This window comes from Anolis sagrei, chromosome 10 (assembly GCF_037176765.1).
Source record: "Anolis sagrei isolate rAnoSag1 chromosome 10, rAnoSag1.mat, whole genome shotgun sequence".
Lineage (NCBI taxonomy): Eukaryota > Metazoa > Chordata > Lepidosauria > Squamata > Dactyloidae > Anolis > Anolis sagrei.
In genome coordinates this window covers 17,892,761-17,906,278 of record NC_090030.1, presented here as the reverse complement: position 1 = coordinate 17,906,278, position 13,518 = coordinate 17,892,761, and the positions used below count along the sequence as shown (strand labels likewise).

The 13,518-nt window shown below is 44.2% G+C and overlaps 1 protein-coding gene across 1 annotated transcript in view; it reads left to right on the top strand.

The window, feature by feature from the left end:
• The window catches only part of COL4A6 (collagen type IV alpha 6 chain), a 207,059-nt gene that overhangs the window by 2,163 nt on the left and 191,378 nt on the right, over positions 1–13,518 (top strand). Inside the window, exon 2 of the mRNA XM_067471575.1 lies at positions 2,662–2,713. Within this exon, the coding sequence (XP_067327676.1) occupies positions 2,662–2,713 (52 nt within the window). The remainder of the gene's footprint in view (positions 1–2,661; positions 2,714–13,518) is intronic.

The following is a 13,518-nucleotide window of genomic DNA, read 5'->3' as shown; positions in this document are numbered from 1 at the left end:
TAGTTCCCAATAGACTTCAAACCTTTGAGGTTGCCTGCCATAGCTATGGGCGAAACGTCAGGAGAGAATGCTTCTGGTACATGGCCATACTGCCTGGAAAATTCACAGCAAACTATTGAAGTCAATTGTTGACATATTTGGTTCCTGGCTCAGGTTTTCCCCAATGCATCCCCCAAGCAGCCAAACTTTGAAGCTGCAAGGCTATTCGATGCTAATCAAGGCGACCAGTTGCAAAACCACAGACTCCAGAAGCATTCTCACCTGACATTTCACCCACATCTAGGGCAGCATCCTCAGAGGCTGTGAGGTCTGTTGGAAACTAAGCAAGTGGGGTTTATATATCTTTGGGATGATGTCCGGGGTGGAAGAAAGAACTCCTGTCTGCTTGAGGCAAGTGTGAATGTTGTATGGATTCCCCCAGGCAGGAAGCAGTCAAGCTTTGAAGCTGCAAGGCTATTTAATACTAATCAAGGCAGCCAATTGCAAAACCATATGTTCCAGAAGCATTCTCTCCTGATGTTTTGCCCACATCTCTGGCAGCATCCTCAGAGGCTGTGGGGTCTGTTGGAAATTAGGCAAGTGGGGTTTATGTATCTTTGGAATGATGTTGTATGGATTCCCCCAGGCAGGAAGCAGCCAAGCTTTGAAGCTGCAAGGCTATTTAATGCTAATCAAGGTGGCTAATTGCAACAACCACACTTTCTCCAAACAGACAAGAGTTCTATCTCTCACGCTGGAGATTATTCTACAGATATCTAAACCTCACTTGCCTAGTTTCCAATAGACCTCACAGCCTCTGAGGTTGCCTGCCATAGGTATGGGCGAAACATCAGGAGAGAATGCTTCTGGTACATGGCCGTACTGCTTGGAAAATTCACAGCAAATTATTGAAGTCAATGGTTGACCTATTAAGTTCCTGGCCCGGGTTTTCCCCAATGCATCCCCCAAGCAGTGGCTCACTCTTGGGGGACTCCATTGAGCGTCACATTAATAACCTTGTGAAGTCGATAGACTGAAGTTTGCTGTGAGTTTTCCAGGCTGTATGGCCATTTTCCAGAAGCATTCTCTCCCGACTTTTCTCCCACATCTATGGCAGGCATCCTTGGAGATTGTTGAAGGCTTTCATGGCTGGAATCACTGGGTTATTGTTGGTTTTTCGGGCTATGTGGCCATGGTCTAGAAGCATTCTCTCCTGACGTTTCACCTGCATCTATGCCAGGCATCCTCAGAGGTTGTGAGACCTCACAACCTCTGAGGATGCTTGCCATAGATGCAGGTGAAACATCAGGAGAGAATGCTTCTAGGACATGGCCATATAGCCCAAAAACCCTACAACATTCCTTAGAGGTTGTGAGGTGTATTAGAAACTAGGCAAGTGGGGTTTCTATATCTGTGGAATGACCTCACAACCTCTGAGGATGCCTGCCACAGATGTAGGTGAAACGTCAGGAGAGAATGCTTCTGGGACATGACCTTACAGCCTGAAAAATCTACAACAACCTAAAGACTGAAGATCTTATAGCAACCTCACAGCAAGGCCACTTATGTTATTCTTTCCTTAATTAGTTTTGCAATCTGATCTTCCAAACTAACAAGGCTTTTCTATCTTTGCCTTCTAGCCCTGTAAAATAAATAGCAAGGTGACTGTAAAAGTTAAAAAAAACTGGCCCAAAGTTCCCAATAACTCTCAGGTTGCCAACACTTGCAAATCTGGGTTGCTGTGGGTTTTCTGGGCTCTAGTGCCATCTTCCAGAAGCATTCTCTCCTGACGTTTCACCCACATCTATGGCAGGCATCCTCAGAAGTTGTGCGGTCTGTTGGAAACTAGGCAAGTGGGGTTTATATATCTGTGGTATAATGTCCAGGGTGGGAGAGAGAACTCTTGTCTGTTTGAGGTAGAAGTGCTTGTTGTGCAGGTTTTCCCAGGAGGAAGCAGCCAATCTTTGAAGCTGCAAGGCCATTCAATGCTAATCAAGATGGTCAGCTGCAACAACTGCACTTTCCTCAAACAGGCAAGAGTTCTTTCTCCCACCCTGGAAGTTCCTCAGATATATAAACATCATTTGCTTAGTTTCCAATAGACTTCAAACCTCTGAGGCTGCCTTCTATATGTATGGGCGAAACCTCAGGAGAGAATGCTTCTGGTACATGGCCATACTGTCTGGAAAATTCACAGCAAATTATTGAAGTCAATTGTTGACGTATTTGGTTCATGGCTCAGGTTTTCCCTAATGCATCCCCCAAGCAGTGGCTCACTCTTGAGGGACTCCATTGAGCGTCACACTAATAACCTTGTGAAGTTGATAGACTGAAGTCTAGGGAAACTTATGCTATCCTTTCCTCGATGAGGTTTTGCATCCTGATCTTGCAAACTAACAGGGATATCTTTGCCTTCTAGCCCTGTGAAGTAGGTAGGAAGGTGACTGTAAAAGTAAAAAAGAAGTGGCCCAAAGTTCCTAATGGATGGTGTCACCTGGCTCTCAGGTTGCCAACATTTTTTGCAAATGGGTTGCTGTGAGTTTTCTTGGCTGTACTGCGATGTTCTGGAAGCATTCTCCCCTGATGTTTTGCCCACATATATGGCAGGCATCCATAGATGCAAGTCACCCTCCTTTGAGCTTCTTTGGTTGGAGAAATAACATGCATTCTCTTTCTTTGCAGAGTTTTTGTCTTTCTGGCTGTAATGTGCCTGAACCTGGCTTCTGTGAATGGGGTAAGTGTAGACATTGACAACACAAACTTGACATCTTTGGTTGCAAGGTTGCAGGGAAGCTCCAGTATTTTATTGGATGGCAGTTACACATTGCAATGCTTTCTTGGATGGCAGTTTCTTGGATCCCCAGCCAGCCAGCATGAGAGTGATGGGCATTGCAGTCCGAACCCGCATCCCTTTCCCTGTGCTTCTTTTCTCCAGGTGTAAACCCCTTTTTGGGAGGGGGAGGGAGGACTCTTTGCAGGTAAACATGGCTGTTTATGACTAAAGGAAGGGGACTTTTGGGGGGCAGCCTTGCTATAAAGCAGCAAAACGGGTTTCTAAAAAGGGGCAGGGAGGGGACACTTTTGTGGGTGGTTTTTTGTGACATTGGTTGAAGTCACATGTGAACTTTGTTGTGTTGCTAATTGAAGACCAGTTCTTCTGTTGCATTTCTGAGGTCCATTCACACGTGGGGCCCGTGTTGACAACCAAATGCAGGAATGCCAAGGCTTGCCACTGTCTTCTGCTCTTTATTATTTCAAAATGAAGAGGTTAGAATCATAGAGTTGGAAGAGACCTTGTGGGCCATCCAATCCAACTCCCTGCCAAGAAGCAGGAAAATCACATTCAAAGCACTCCCAATAGATGGCCACACTGCTTTAGTTGCCGTAGAAGTAAAGCTATGGAATCTTGGAAGCTGTCATTTTATGACGCCTGTAGCCTTTTTTGCCAAGTCGTGCTGGTGCCTCATCAAACTAACCATTAGAAAAAAATCCTGATAGTAAGAGGTATTCAGTAGTGGAACCTCCTACTTCAGAGAGTAGATTATATGGTCATCTGTTGGGAGTGCTTTCATTTTGTATTTCTGAACAGTAGAATCATAGAATCCTAGAGTTGGAAGAGCCCTTGTGGAATGTCCAGTCCAACTCCCTGCCAAGAAGCGGGAAAACCATGTTCAAATCACCCCCGACAGATGGCCATCCAGCCTCTATTTGAAAGCATCCAAAGAAGGAGCCTCCACCATACTCCAGGGCAGGGAGTTCCACTGCTGAACAGCTCTCACAGTTAGGAAGTTCTTCCGTATGTTCAGGTGGAATCTCCTTTCCAGTAGTTTGAAGTCATTGTTCTGCGTCCTAGTCTCCAGGACAACAGAAAACAAGCTTGCTCCCTCCTCACTATGACTTCCCCTCACATCTTGATACATGGCTTTCATTGTGTTTCCTCTCGGCCTTCCGTTCTGCAGGCTAAATATGCCCAACTCTTTAAGCCGCTCCTCATAGGGCTTCTTTTCCAGACTCTTGATCATTTTAGTCGCTCTCCTCTGAACACATTGCAACTTGTCAACATCTCGCTTCAATTGCGATGCCCAGAATTGGACACATTGTGATTCTAGGTGTGGTCTGACCAAGGCAGAATAGAGGGGTAGTATGACTTCTCTGGATCTAGACACTAGACTCCTATTTATGTAGACCAATATCCCATTGGCTTTTTTAGTTGCCTCATCACATTGTTGGCTCATGTTCACCTTCTTGTCCACAAGGACTCCAAGATCATTTTCACACGTGCTGCTGTCAGGCCAGACGTCCCCCATTCTGTATCTTTGCATTTCATTTTTTTCTGCCTAAGTGGAATATCTTGCATTTGTCCCTGTTGAACTTCATTTTCTTAGTTTTGGCCAATCATCTCTCCAACCTGTTAAGATCATTTTGAATTCGGCTCCTGTCTTCTGGAGTATTACCTCTCCCTCCCAATTGGGTCCCATCTGCAAACTTGATGATCATGGGTTGTTGTAGGCTTTTTTCGGGCTATATGGTCATGTTCTAGAGGCATTCTCTCCTGACATTTTGCCTGCATCTATGGCAAGCATCCTCAGAGGTAGTGAGGTCTGAATGCTGCTATGTCCACTAGCCAAAAGCCTGGCTCCAAAACCACGACTTTAGTTTTTTCCTAAAAGTGAGGAGGGAGGACGCCGATGTAATCTCACTGGGGAGCGAATTCCACAAGCGGAGGGCCACCACTGAGAAGGCCCTGTCCCTCGTTTCCACCAGACACATTTGTGACGCCGGTGGGACCGAGAGCAGGGCCTCCCCAGAAGATCTTAAATTATGTTCCTTAAGATTCGGCAAGTTTAAACAATAGTGATTCCAAAGGCAGTGGATTGGGAAATCCACTCTGAGCTTTATTTATTTGGTTTGTTTACTTTTTTTGTATCCCCAAAATAGGGACTCAAAGCAGGCTTTAGTCTGAAAAGGATATCTCTCAGATTTGGCTCTGTTTTGGATAAGAGTCCACCATGCAACTCCTTTCTGGGACCCAGAATGGTTCTGCTGTCTGCCAATATGGAAGCCACCAGCCACCACTGAGTTTTGGCATGCATCAGGAGTCTTGTGGCATTTCACCAAGACTGCCATCTGCTTCCCCAAAGAGAGAGCCGGTTGCCCATTCACAACAACTTGGCATCCGTTCCTTGGGAAAGGAAGGAGCTTGTGCCAGATTCTGTCTGGATGGCAAAGGATCAGATGGAGCCCATTCAATATACCTGCAGCAACACCTAATGTGTCTGCTGTGTCTTCAGGCATCCATTGTGGACTTAATGCAGTTTGGCACCACTTTAATTGTCATGAACCACACTCCTTAGCGCACCGAACACCTTGCCATTTTTGCCACAGACCTTCTCTTTCATTTTAGTACAATAGGAAGTAAGCAGAAAATACTTCCTGATTCAAACAAAGACCTTTTCTGGTTTGGCTTGGAGGGTCAATTGTGTGTCAAGATGTCCCCCATCAAGGGCATTTGTGGCAATATTTTGTCACCCCAACGGCCACAGAAATGGCCACATTCATCCCATGACCCATAGCAAGGTGAGATTCAGTTGGATACATACCCATGATCCTTTCACCCAGCCTGTTTGGCACAAACATATTTGAATCTGATCCATTGGAGGTTCTAGGTCAGCGTTACTCAACCTGGAGGTCAGGACACCTGGGGAGGGTCATGAGGGGGTTTCAGAGGGGTCACCAAAGACCATCAGAAAATATATTTCTCGTGGTCTTTGGAACCCCCTTGGAAGAGAAGGCTGAAGATCTCTCTGCCTATCCTTCCTTTTTGGAAACAGACGGCAAATCCTCCAACCAAAAGCCCTCTTCTCCTGTGATTGGCTGGCCTCTCAGCCAAGGGGAGGGTTATTTCTGAGAATACAAGTGAGGAAGGGACAGCAGGTGTGCTTGGCTCATGGCAGCATGGTGCGCATGTGTGGCCGAGGGAGAGCATGCGAGGCTGGAGGGAGGCTCATGCCAGCAAGTCCCTTCAAGGCATGGGGGATCTGTGTGGGAAGTTTGGCTTAATTTTATTGGTGGGGTTCAGAATGCTCTTTGATTGTAGGTGAACTATATATCCCAGCAACTACTACTCCCAAATGTCAAGGTTATTTTCTGCAAACTACACCAGTATTCACATTTGGGCATATTGAATATTTGTGCCAGGTTTGGTCCACATCTATCATGGTTTGAGTCCACAGTGCTCTCTGGATGTAGGTGAACTACAACTCCAAAACTCAAGGTTAATGCCCACCAAACCCTTCCAGTATTTTCTGTTGGGAGTTCTGTATGCCAAGTTTAGTTCAATTCCATTGTTGGTGGAGTTCAGAAAGCTCTTCGATTGTAGGTGATCTATAAATCCCAGCAACTACAACTCCCAAATGACAAAATGACAATCCCCCCTCAACCCCACCAGTATTCAAATTTGGGCATATCGGATATTTGTGCCAAATTTGGTCCAGTGAATGGAAATACAGCCTGCATATCAGAATATTTACATTACGATTCATAACAGAAGCAAAATTACAGTTAAGAAATAGCAATGAAAATAATGTTATGGTTGGGGTTCACCACAACATGAGGAACTGTATTAAGGGGTCATGGCATTAGGAAGGTTGAGAACCATTGACCTATAGCAAGGTGAGATCCAGATGAAAACCTACCCATGATCCCTATACTCAGTCTGTTTGGCACAAGAGGATTCAAATCCGACCTATTGGACGTTCTAGGTCATCTTAAGCCCTATTCCTTATGAATATGGAAAAAACCCAGTTATCTTGATCTCTGTTGCATTAATTTCAACCATGGGGAATCTGCTGCTCTTGAGGTTTGACACTTCATTTCTGGTATATGATGATATGTTGTTCAAAGATCTGGAACCGTATGTATTTCAAGTCTTGGTAGACTTTCCAAGCTGTCCATAGAAGACCTCTGTCCTACTAAAATGGGTCAACTCAGAACTCACATCTGAGGCACTTAACTACATTGGGAATAATCCCTTCTTTAGGTTAGGCAAGTGATGATAAACTCAAGATCCTGGTAAACTAGATACAAGAATAGTAAATAAATAAACTACATCTTCCTGTTGGAAAGCAATGCATTTTATAATTTAATCTCGCTATTTCTCTCTCATGAATCAATACCAAGCCTTGGACCTTTGGTAGGGCATTGGAAGAGAGGGCAGGAGATGATGTTCAGCTAAAGAAAGCATATAATGATGCTAGAAGGTTCATATTGCAAAGTCACTTATTCCTTTCTTAGGAAGTGGGGAAAAGCATGTTTTCCTAAGCTGAGTGTGTTAACATAAGGCTTGCACGAAGTCATTCAATCGCATCGTGTAGTGTTTTAGTCTTTCCTTTTTGCCAGAAGCCACATTTAAACCATATAGCCTCCAATTAACCACAGTTTTGCACTTCATCCAAGATAAGTAGTACCTATGATTAGTAGCTTTGGAATAAACCAGGATGTTATTACATGACTTGAAAAGGATTTGAACACTTTTTAAGAACACTGAAAGTGTTGTCGAAGGCTTTAATAGCCGAAATCACTGTGTTGCTGTGAATTTTGCAGGCTGTATGGCCATGTTCCAGAAGCATTCTCTTCTGACATTTCACCCACATCTATGGCAGGCATCTTCAGAGGTTGTGAAGTCAGTTGGAAACTAAGCAAGTGAAGTTTATATGTCTGTGGAATTTCCAGGGTGGGAGAAAGAACTCTTGTTTGCTTGAGGCAAGTGTGCGTGTTGCAACTGGCCACCTTGATTAGCATTTAATGGCCTTGCAGATTCAAAGCCTGGCTGGTTGCTGCCTGGGGATCCTTTGTTGGGAGGTGTTAACTGCTCCTGATTTAGTCTTCTCTGGAATTCCCCAGTTTTTGAGTGTTGTTCTTTATTTACTGTCCAGATTTTAGAGTTTTTTTAAATACTGGTAGCCAGATTTTGTTAATTTTCATGGTTTCCTCCTTTCTGTTGAAATTGTCCACATGCTTGTGGATTTCAATGGCTTCTCTGTGTAGTCTGACATGGCGGTTATTAGAGTGGTCCAGCATTTCTGTGTTCTTAAACAATATGCTGTGTCCAGGTTGGTTCATCAGGTGCTCTGCTATGGCTGACTTCTCTGACTGAATTAGTCTGCAGTGCCTTTCAAGTTCCTGGGTTGGTGTTTGGGCACTGTAAGACCAAGAACAAGCCATGAACAAACATCCACCCAGAGGAAAAGTGTTCTTACCATACATCAAGGGAACCATTGACTGCGTAGGGAAGCTAATGAAGAACCACAACCTACAAACTGTCTTCAGACCCACTAAGGAAATCCCACAAATGTTACATTCAGCAAAGGACAAGAGGGATCCTCTCACCTCTGCAGAAGTCTACCATATATCATGCAGCTGTGGGCAAGTCTACATGGGTACCACCAAATGCAGCAACATTGCTCAGACACGAATCAAGGAACATGAAAGGCACTGCAGACTAATTCAACCAGAGAAGTCAGCCATAGCAGAGCACTTGATGGACCAACCTTGACACATCATATTATTATTGGAGAACACAGAAATGCTGGGCTACTCTCACAACCACCATGTCAGATGACACAGGGAAGCCATTGCAATCCACAAGCATGTGGACAATTTCAACAGAAAGGAGGAAACCATGAAAATGAAAGCAATCTGGCTACCAATATTTAAAACTCTTACATCAGGATAGTAAATAAAGAGCAACACTAAAAAAAACCCAGAGGAATTCCAGACAAGAATAAATCAAGACCAGCTAACACCTCCCAACAAAGGATTCTCTCAGGTGGGAAGCAGACAGTCTTTGAAGCTGCAAGACCACTCAGTGCTAATCAAGATGGCCAACTGCAACATTCACACCTGTCTCAAGCAGACAAGAGTTCTTTCTCCCACTCTGGACATCATTCCACAGATATATAAACCCCACTTGCCTAGTTTCCAACTGACCTCACAAGCTCTGAGGATGCCTGCCTTAGATCTGGATGAAACATCAGGAGAGAATGCTTCCGGAAAATGGCCATACAGCTCAGAAAATTCACAGCAACCCAGTGATTCTGGCCATGAAAGCATTGCCAATACATTTGGGGAGTTGTGGTCCGAAACATCTGACATGGGAATTTGGCCAGCTATAAACTATAGAATGGCACATTATTAGAGTCATAAAGATATTTCATACCCTGTGTTTGAAATATAATTCTCTTGGCAGTATAACCGCTCATCTTTCAACTTTCTGAAATGTGTTTCTAGCATGTAGTGAGTTGAAAGGAAGTTGTTTTTCTGTCCATTATGTAGAGTTTCAAAGTCAAAGTAAACTTTTTTTTTTAAAAAAAAGGCCAAGCTAATGGTTCCCTTTTCCTTTGGGCTGAGAAAAAGCAGAATCAGTAATGCTTCCATAGTCATCCTATATTGAATTAAATGTCTTGCAATCCCTTTGATTTAAGTTGGCTTTGATACAGTGAACTCTGTGTTGCGTTGAGCTGTTTCATTTCAGAGAAGGAAAACAAACATCTTAGCGTTGTTCGAGGTTTGGCTTGGGGAGCGTGCTGTTCTCCAGATGTTGTTGGATGTCGGCAGCTGCCATTAGCCAGTGGAGAGGGATGATGGGAATTACAGTCCAACAACATCGGAAAGATTGTATGTTACTCTATTGCTCTAGTAGAGAGGTCAGAGTCTAGCAAGAGACTCTGGGTTTAAATGGCACCATCATGCAAAAGCAGTTTTAGAAAGCAGGCCTAATTTGTAAATGTCCGAAAGCACAGAAGTTCAACATCCAGGAAATTGACTGTTAGCCTTCCCTATTTCAGTTGAAATGATAGCTATCATCATTCAGCCATTTACCATGGAAGATAGGAGATTTATTCTAGTGTATCTCTCGAATACTGGGTTGAGGAACCCGGCCTTATGATGTCCTCTGTTCCACAATAACTCACTTAAGATCAGTTTCTGCCTTCCCCCTCCAAGAGCTAATAACATGCTCCCTCTCAATCTAGAGGTTAAGAAGGAAAGAACATATCATTGTCCCATTGGCACCCATGTAGACACCTTTCTTTATTAGCTTTTCATCTGAATATCAAGCAAAAAGTGGGTGCTAGAAATATCATACGAAAACTGACCGGCACAACCTGGGGATCACAACCAGACACAGTGAAGACATCCGCCCTTGCGCTAGGCTACTCTGCTGCTGACCATGCATGCCCAGTGTGGAACACATCTCACCACGCTAAAACAGTAGATGTGGCTCTTAATGAGAAATGCCACATTATCACAGGGTGTCTGTGTGCTGCCTATAGCAGTTGGCTTTTGAACAGGACGTGCTCTTTGTGCCCAGCGGGAAGCCGGGGTGCCTCAAGTGAGAGGCCCTAAGGATTTTCGTATACAGAGTCTTCAGAAGCTTGAAAGGTTTAACAAAGTCCTTTATTAAGTCTTCAACAAACAATCAAATACTTCTTAGATCTTCAACAAGTCAAACAAATACTTCAAGGCTTTGAATCAACTGGTGGCTTTCTTAATCTTGTCCACAAGGGACAGGCAACTGGCTTCGTGAACTGTTTCTTTTCTTTAAGAGGAAAACTCTTTTTAACCCCTCCTTGGGCGATCTACTTTCTAAACTTTGCTGGTGTGCGCTCTACTCCCGGCTCCAAACTGCTTCTTGGGTCCCGAGTAGACCTACCAGTCAAGGCTTTGTAGATTCTCCAGCTGGAGTTCTTTGGAACTGTTTCCCCCTGGAATTTCCCCCGGATGCTGTGAGAAACGAAGCTTCTCTACAAGTGGAGTTAATCCACATCCTGTAGCTAAGCTTTCCAATGCAAGACTGACCTAAAATGGCTCCCTCTCCTCCCAGAGCCCTGGGGAAAGGGGCGTAACCAAAACTTAACAATGATTGATGGGTCATTGGCCCTATTATTGCAAACCAAGGGAAGCCACCTTATTGCAAAATGCATGGAACTTTGGAATACATGCAAACACTCAAAGAAAGAAATGAAGTTGGAGCTCCTGGTACAGCCGTACCAGCACAGTCTGCACCCTACACCACTGGATAAATTACACTGTTTAGCTGGTATTGCACCACCTGACATCCGCTGGGAAGTAGCAACCAATAGTGAAAGGACCAAAGCAGTGACATCTTCAGCTCATCCCCTGTTTGGGTATCAGCCAGCACGTCAACGACTTAAATCAAGAAATAGTTTTCTAAGATCTACAGAGACACTCGCTGGAACACCTCAGCAAGCAAGAGTCCAAAAGTGGCAGGCTCAAACCCAGAACCTCAATCAGTGGCTGATACCAAATGAGAGACTCCCTCTTGGGCACACAGAAGACTGGGCGACTTGGAAGGCACTGAACAGACTGGGCTCTGGCACCACGAGATGCAGAGCCAACCTTAAGAAATGGGGCCACAAAGTGGAATCCACGACATGCGAGTGTGGAGAAGAGCAAACTACAGACCACTTACTACGATGCAACTTGAGCCTGCCACATGCACAAGGGAGGACCTTCTTATAGTAACACCAGAGGCACTTCAAGTGGCCAGCTACTGGTCAAAGGACATTTAATCAACTACCAAGCTTGCAAACTTTGTGTTTTTGTTTGTTTGTTTGTTAAAATGCAATACAACTGTTTGGTTTGCTCCTGACACGATAAATAAAAATAAATTAGCTTTTCATGTAAAAAGACAAGAGAGCAACCGTTAGCAACCGTTAGGAGGCCCTAAGAAGGAATGAGGATGAGGTCTCTTTTGCTTCCATGGAAACCCTACGACTTGTGTGCCTTTAAATGCAAGTTCCCAAGAACCAACGTTGATGAGTTTGATAGTTTTTTGCAATTTTACGTGATCTCTTTGTGGAGCTCAGTATGAAACCCAGGAAGCCTGGTTCATCTAGAGAACATTCCTGAGGTCAAAAGGGGCAGGAAAAGGGCAATGGAGAATGAAGCCATTTATTACTGCCATTAAGAATCTTATTTGACCAAAGTTTGGAGTTGGTTGGAAAAGTCTGGAGGTGGTTGGAAAAAAGCTGTAAAAACGGACAAGTGTGTGATGGGAAGGGTTTGTGATAGCATCAGTGCAAACATATCTTGACCACCTTCATCCAGTAAACTGTAGCTTATCATCCCCATTGTTTTCCTGTCTTTGATTACCCCTGCAAAACAAACAAGAGGGGATCGTTTATCTTTGCGGGGGAGCGGGAAGGAAATGCAAAGTCTGGTAAGATCCTCTTCAAAGAAAACCAACCTCCATTGAAGCTGTTTATGTGTAATGGAGGCCAAGTCTTCTAATTTCGTGGTATCATTAACTTTGGAGATGATGGGCATCAGAAGAACACAAGATCTGCATCCTTGTCCTTGTGACACATCTTCCTTCAGCCAAAGATAAGGGTTGCCCTGTATCCAGAGCTTGGTTACAGTGGTGACATGACTTCTTTTTTACAATTCTAAAATGGGTACCAGAGTAAATCAAGCCTAAGTTTGTGATGAAAACATCACCAGGCATAATAATAATAATAATAATAATAATCCTTTATTTATACCTCGCTAACATCTCCCGAAGGATTCGGTGCGGCTTACAAAAGGCCGAAGCCCAAAACACCTAAAAAAACAGCATAACAAATACAACAAAAATAAACTCATAAAACAAGCAATAAACATTAAATCAATAACAATTAACATTAAACAATAACACCATGACACATTTAAAACTAAGGCCAGACCAATGTAATGATTAAAATTTTTAAAATGCTGGGCATGACAGGTGAAATAGATAGAATTTTGGAGATAAGTGCGGTGTGCAGACAATCTTAAATCTCTAGTAAAGTGCATTTGGGACATGATGCTTGGAGTTTCCTATTCTGGAAAGGCACACTGGAACAACCACGTCTTCAAGCTCTTCCTAAAGACTGCCAATGTTGGGGCTTGTCTGATGTCCTTGGGGAGAGAGTTCCAGAGTCGGGGGGCCACCACGGAGTGGGCCCTGTCCCTCGTCCCCACCAATCGCACTTGCGACGCAGGTGGGATCGTGAGCAAGGCCTCTCCAGATGATCGGAGAGATCGTGTGGGTTCATAAACGGAGATGCGGTCACGCAGGTAGGCGGGTCCCAAACCGTTTAGGACTTTGTAGGTAAGCATCTGCACCTTGAATTGGGACCGGAAAATGAATGGCAGCCAATGGAGCTCCTTAAACAGGAGGCATTCACTAGGAAAGACGATAATGCTTAGAAAAATGGAAGAATGAAGAAGAAAGCCAATGCCACGAGTCTTCCACTGTTTGGTGACCATATTCAGATTTCTTTAGAGGAGAGTTGCCTTTGTCTTCCCCTGAGGATGAGAGTGTGTGACTTGTCCATGGTCACTCAATGGGTTTCTGTTGCAGAGCAGGGATCTGAACCCTGGCCTCCGGAGCTGTAGTCCAACACTCAAACTGCTACATGCCCAACATGTGTGTATTGAAATGCATTTTATTGGGTACGAGATAAAAGTGAAGGATGCCAGTTTAAATCACTTTTTAGA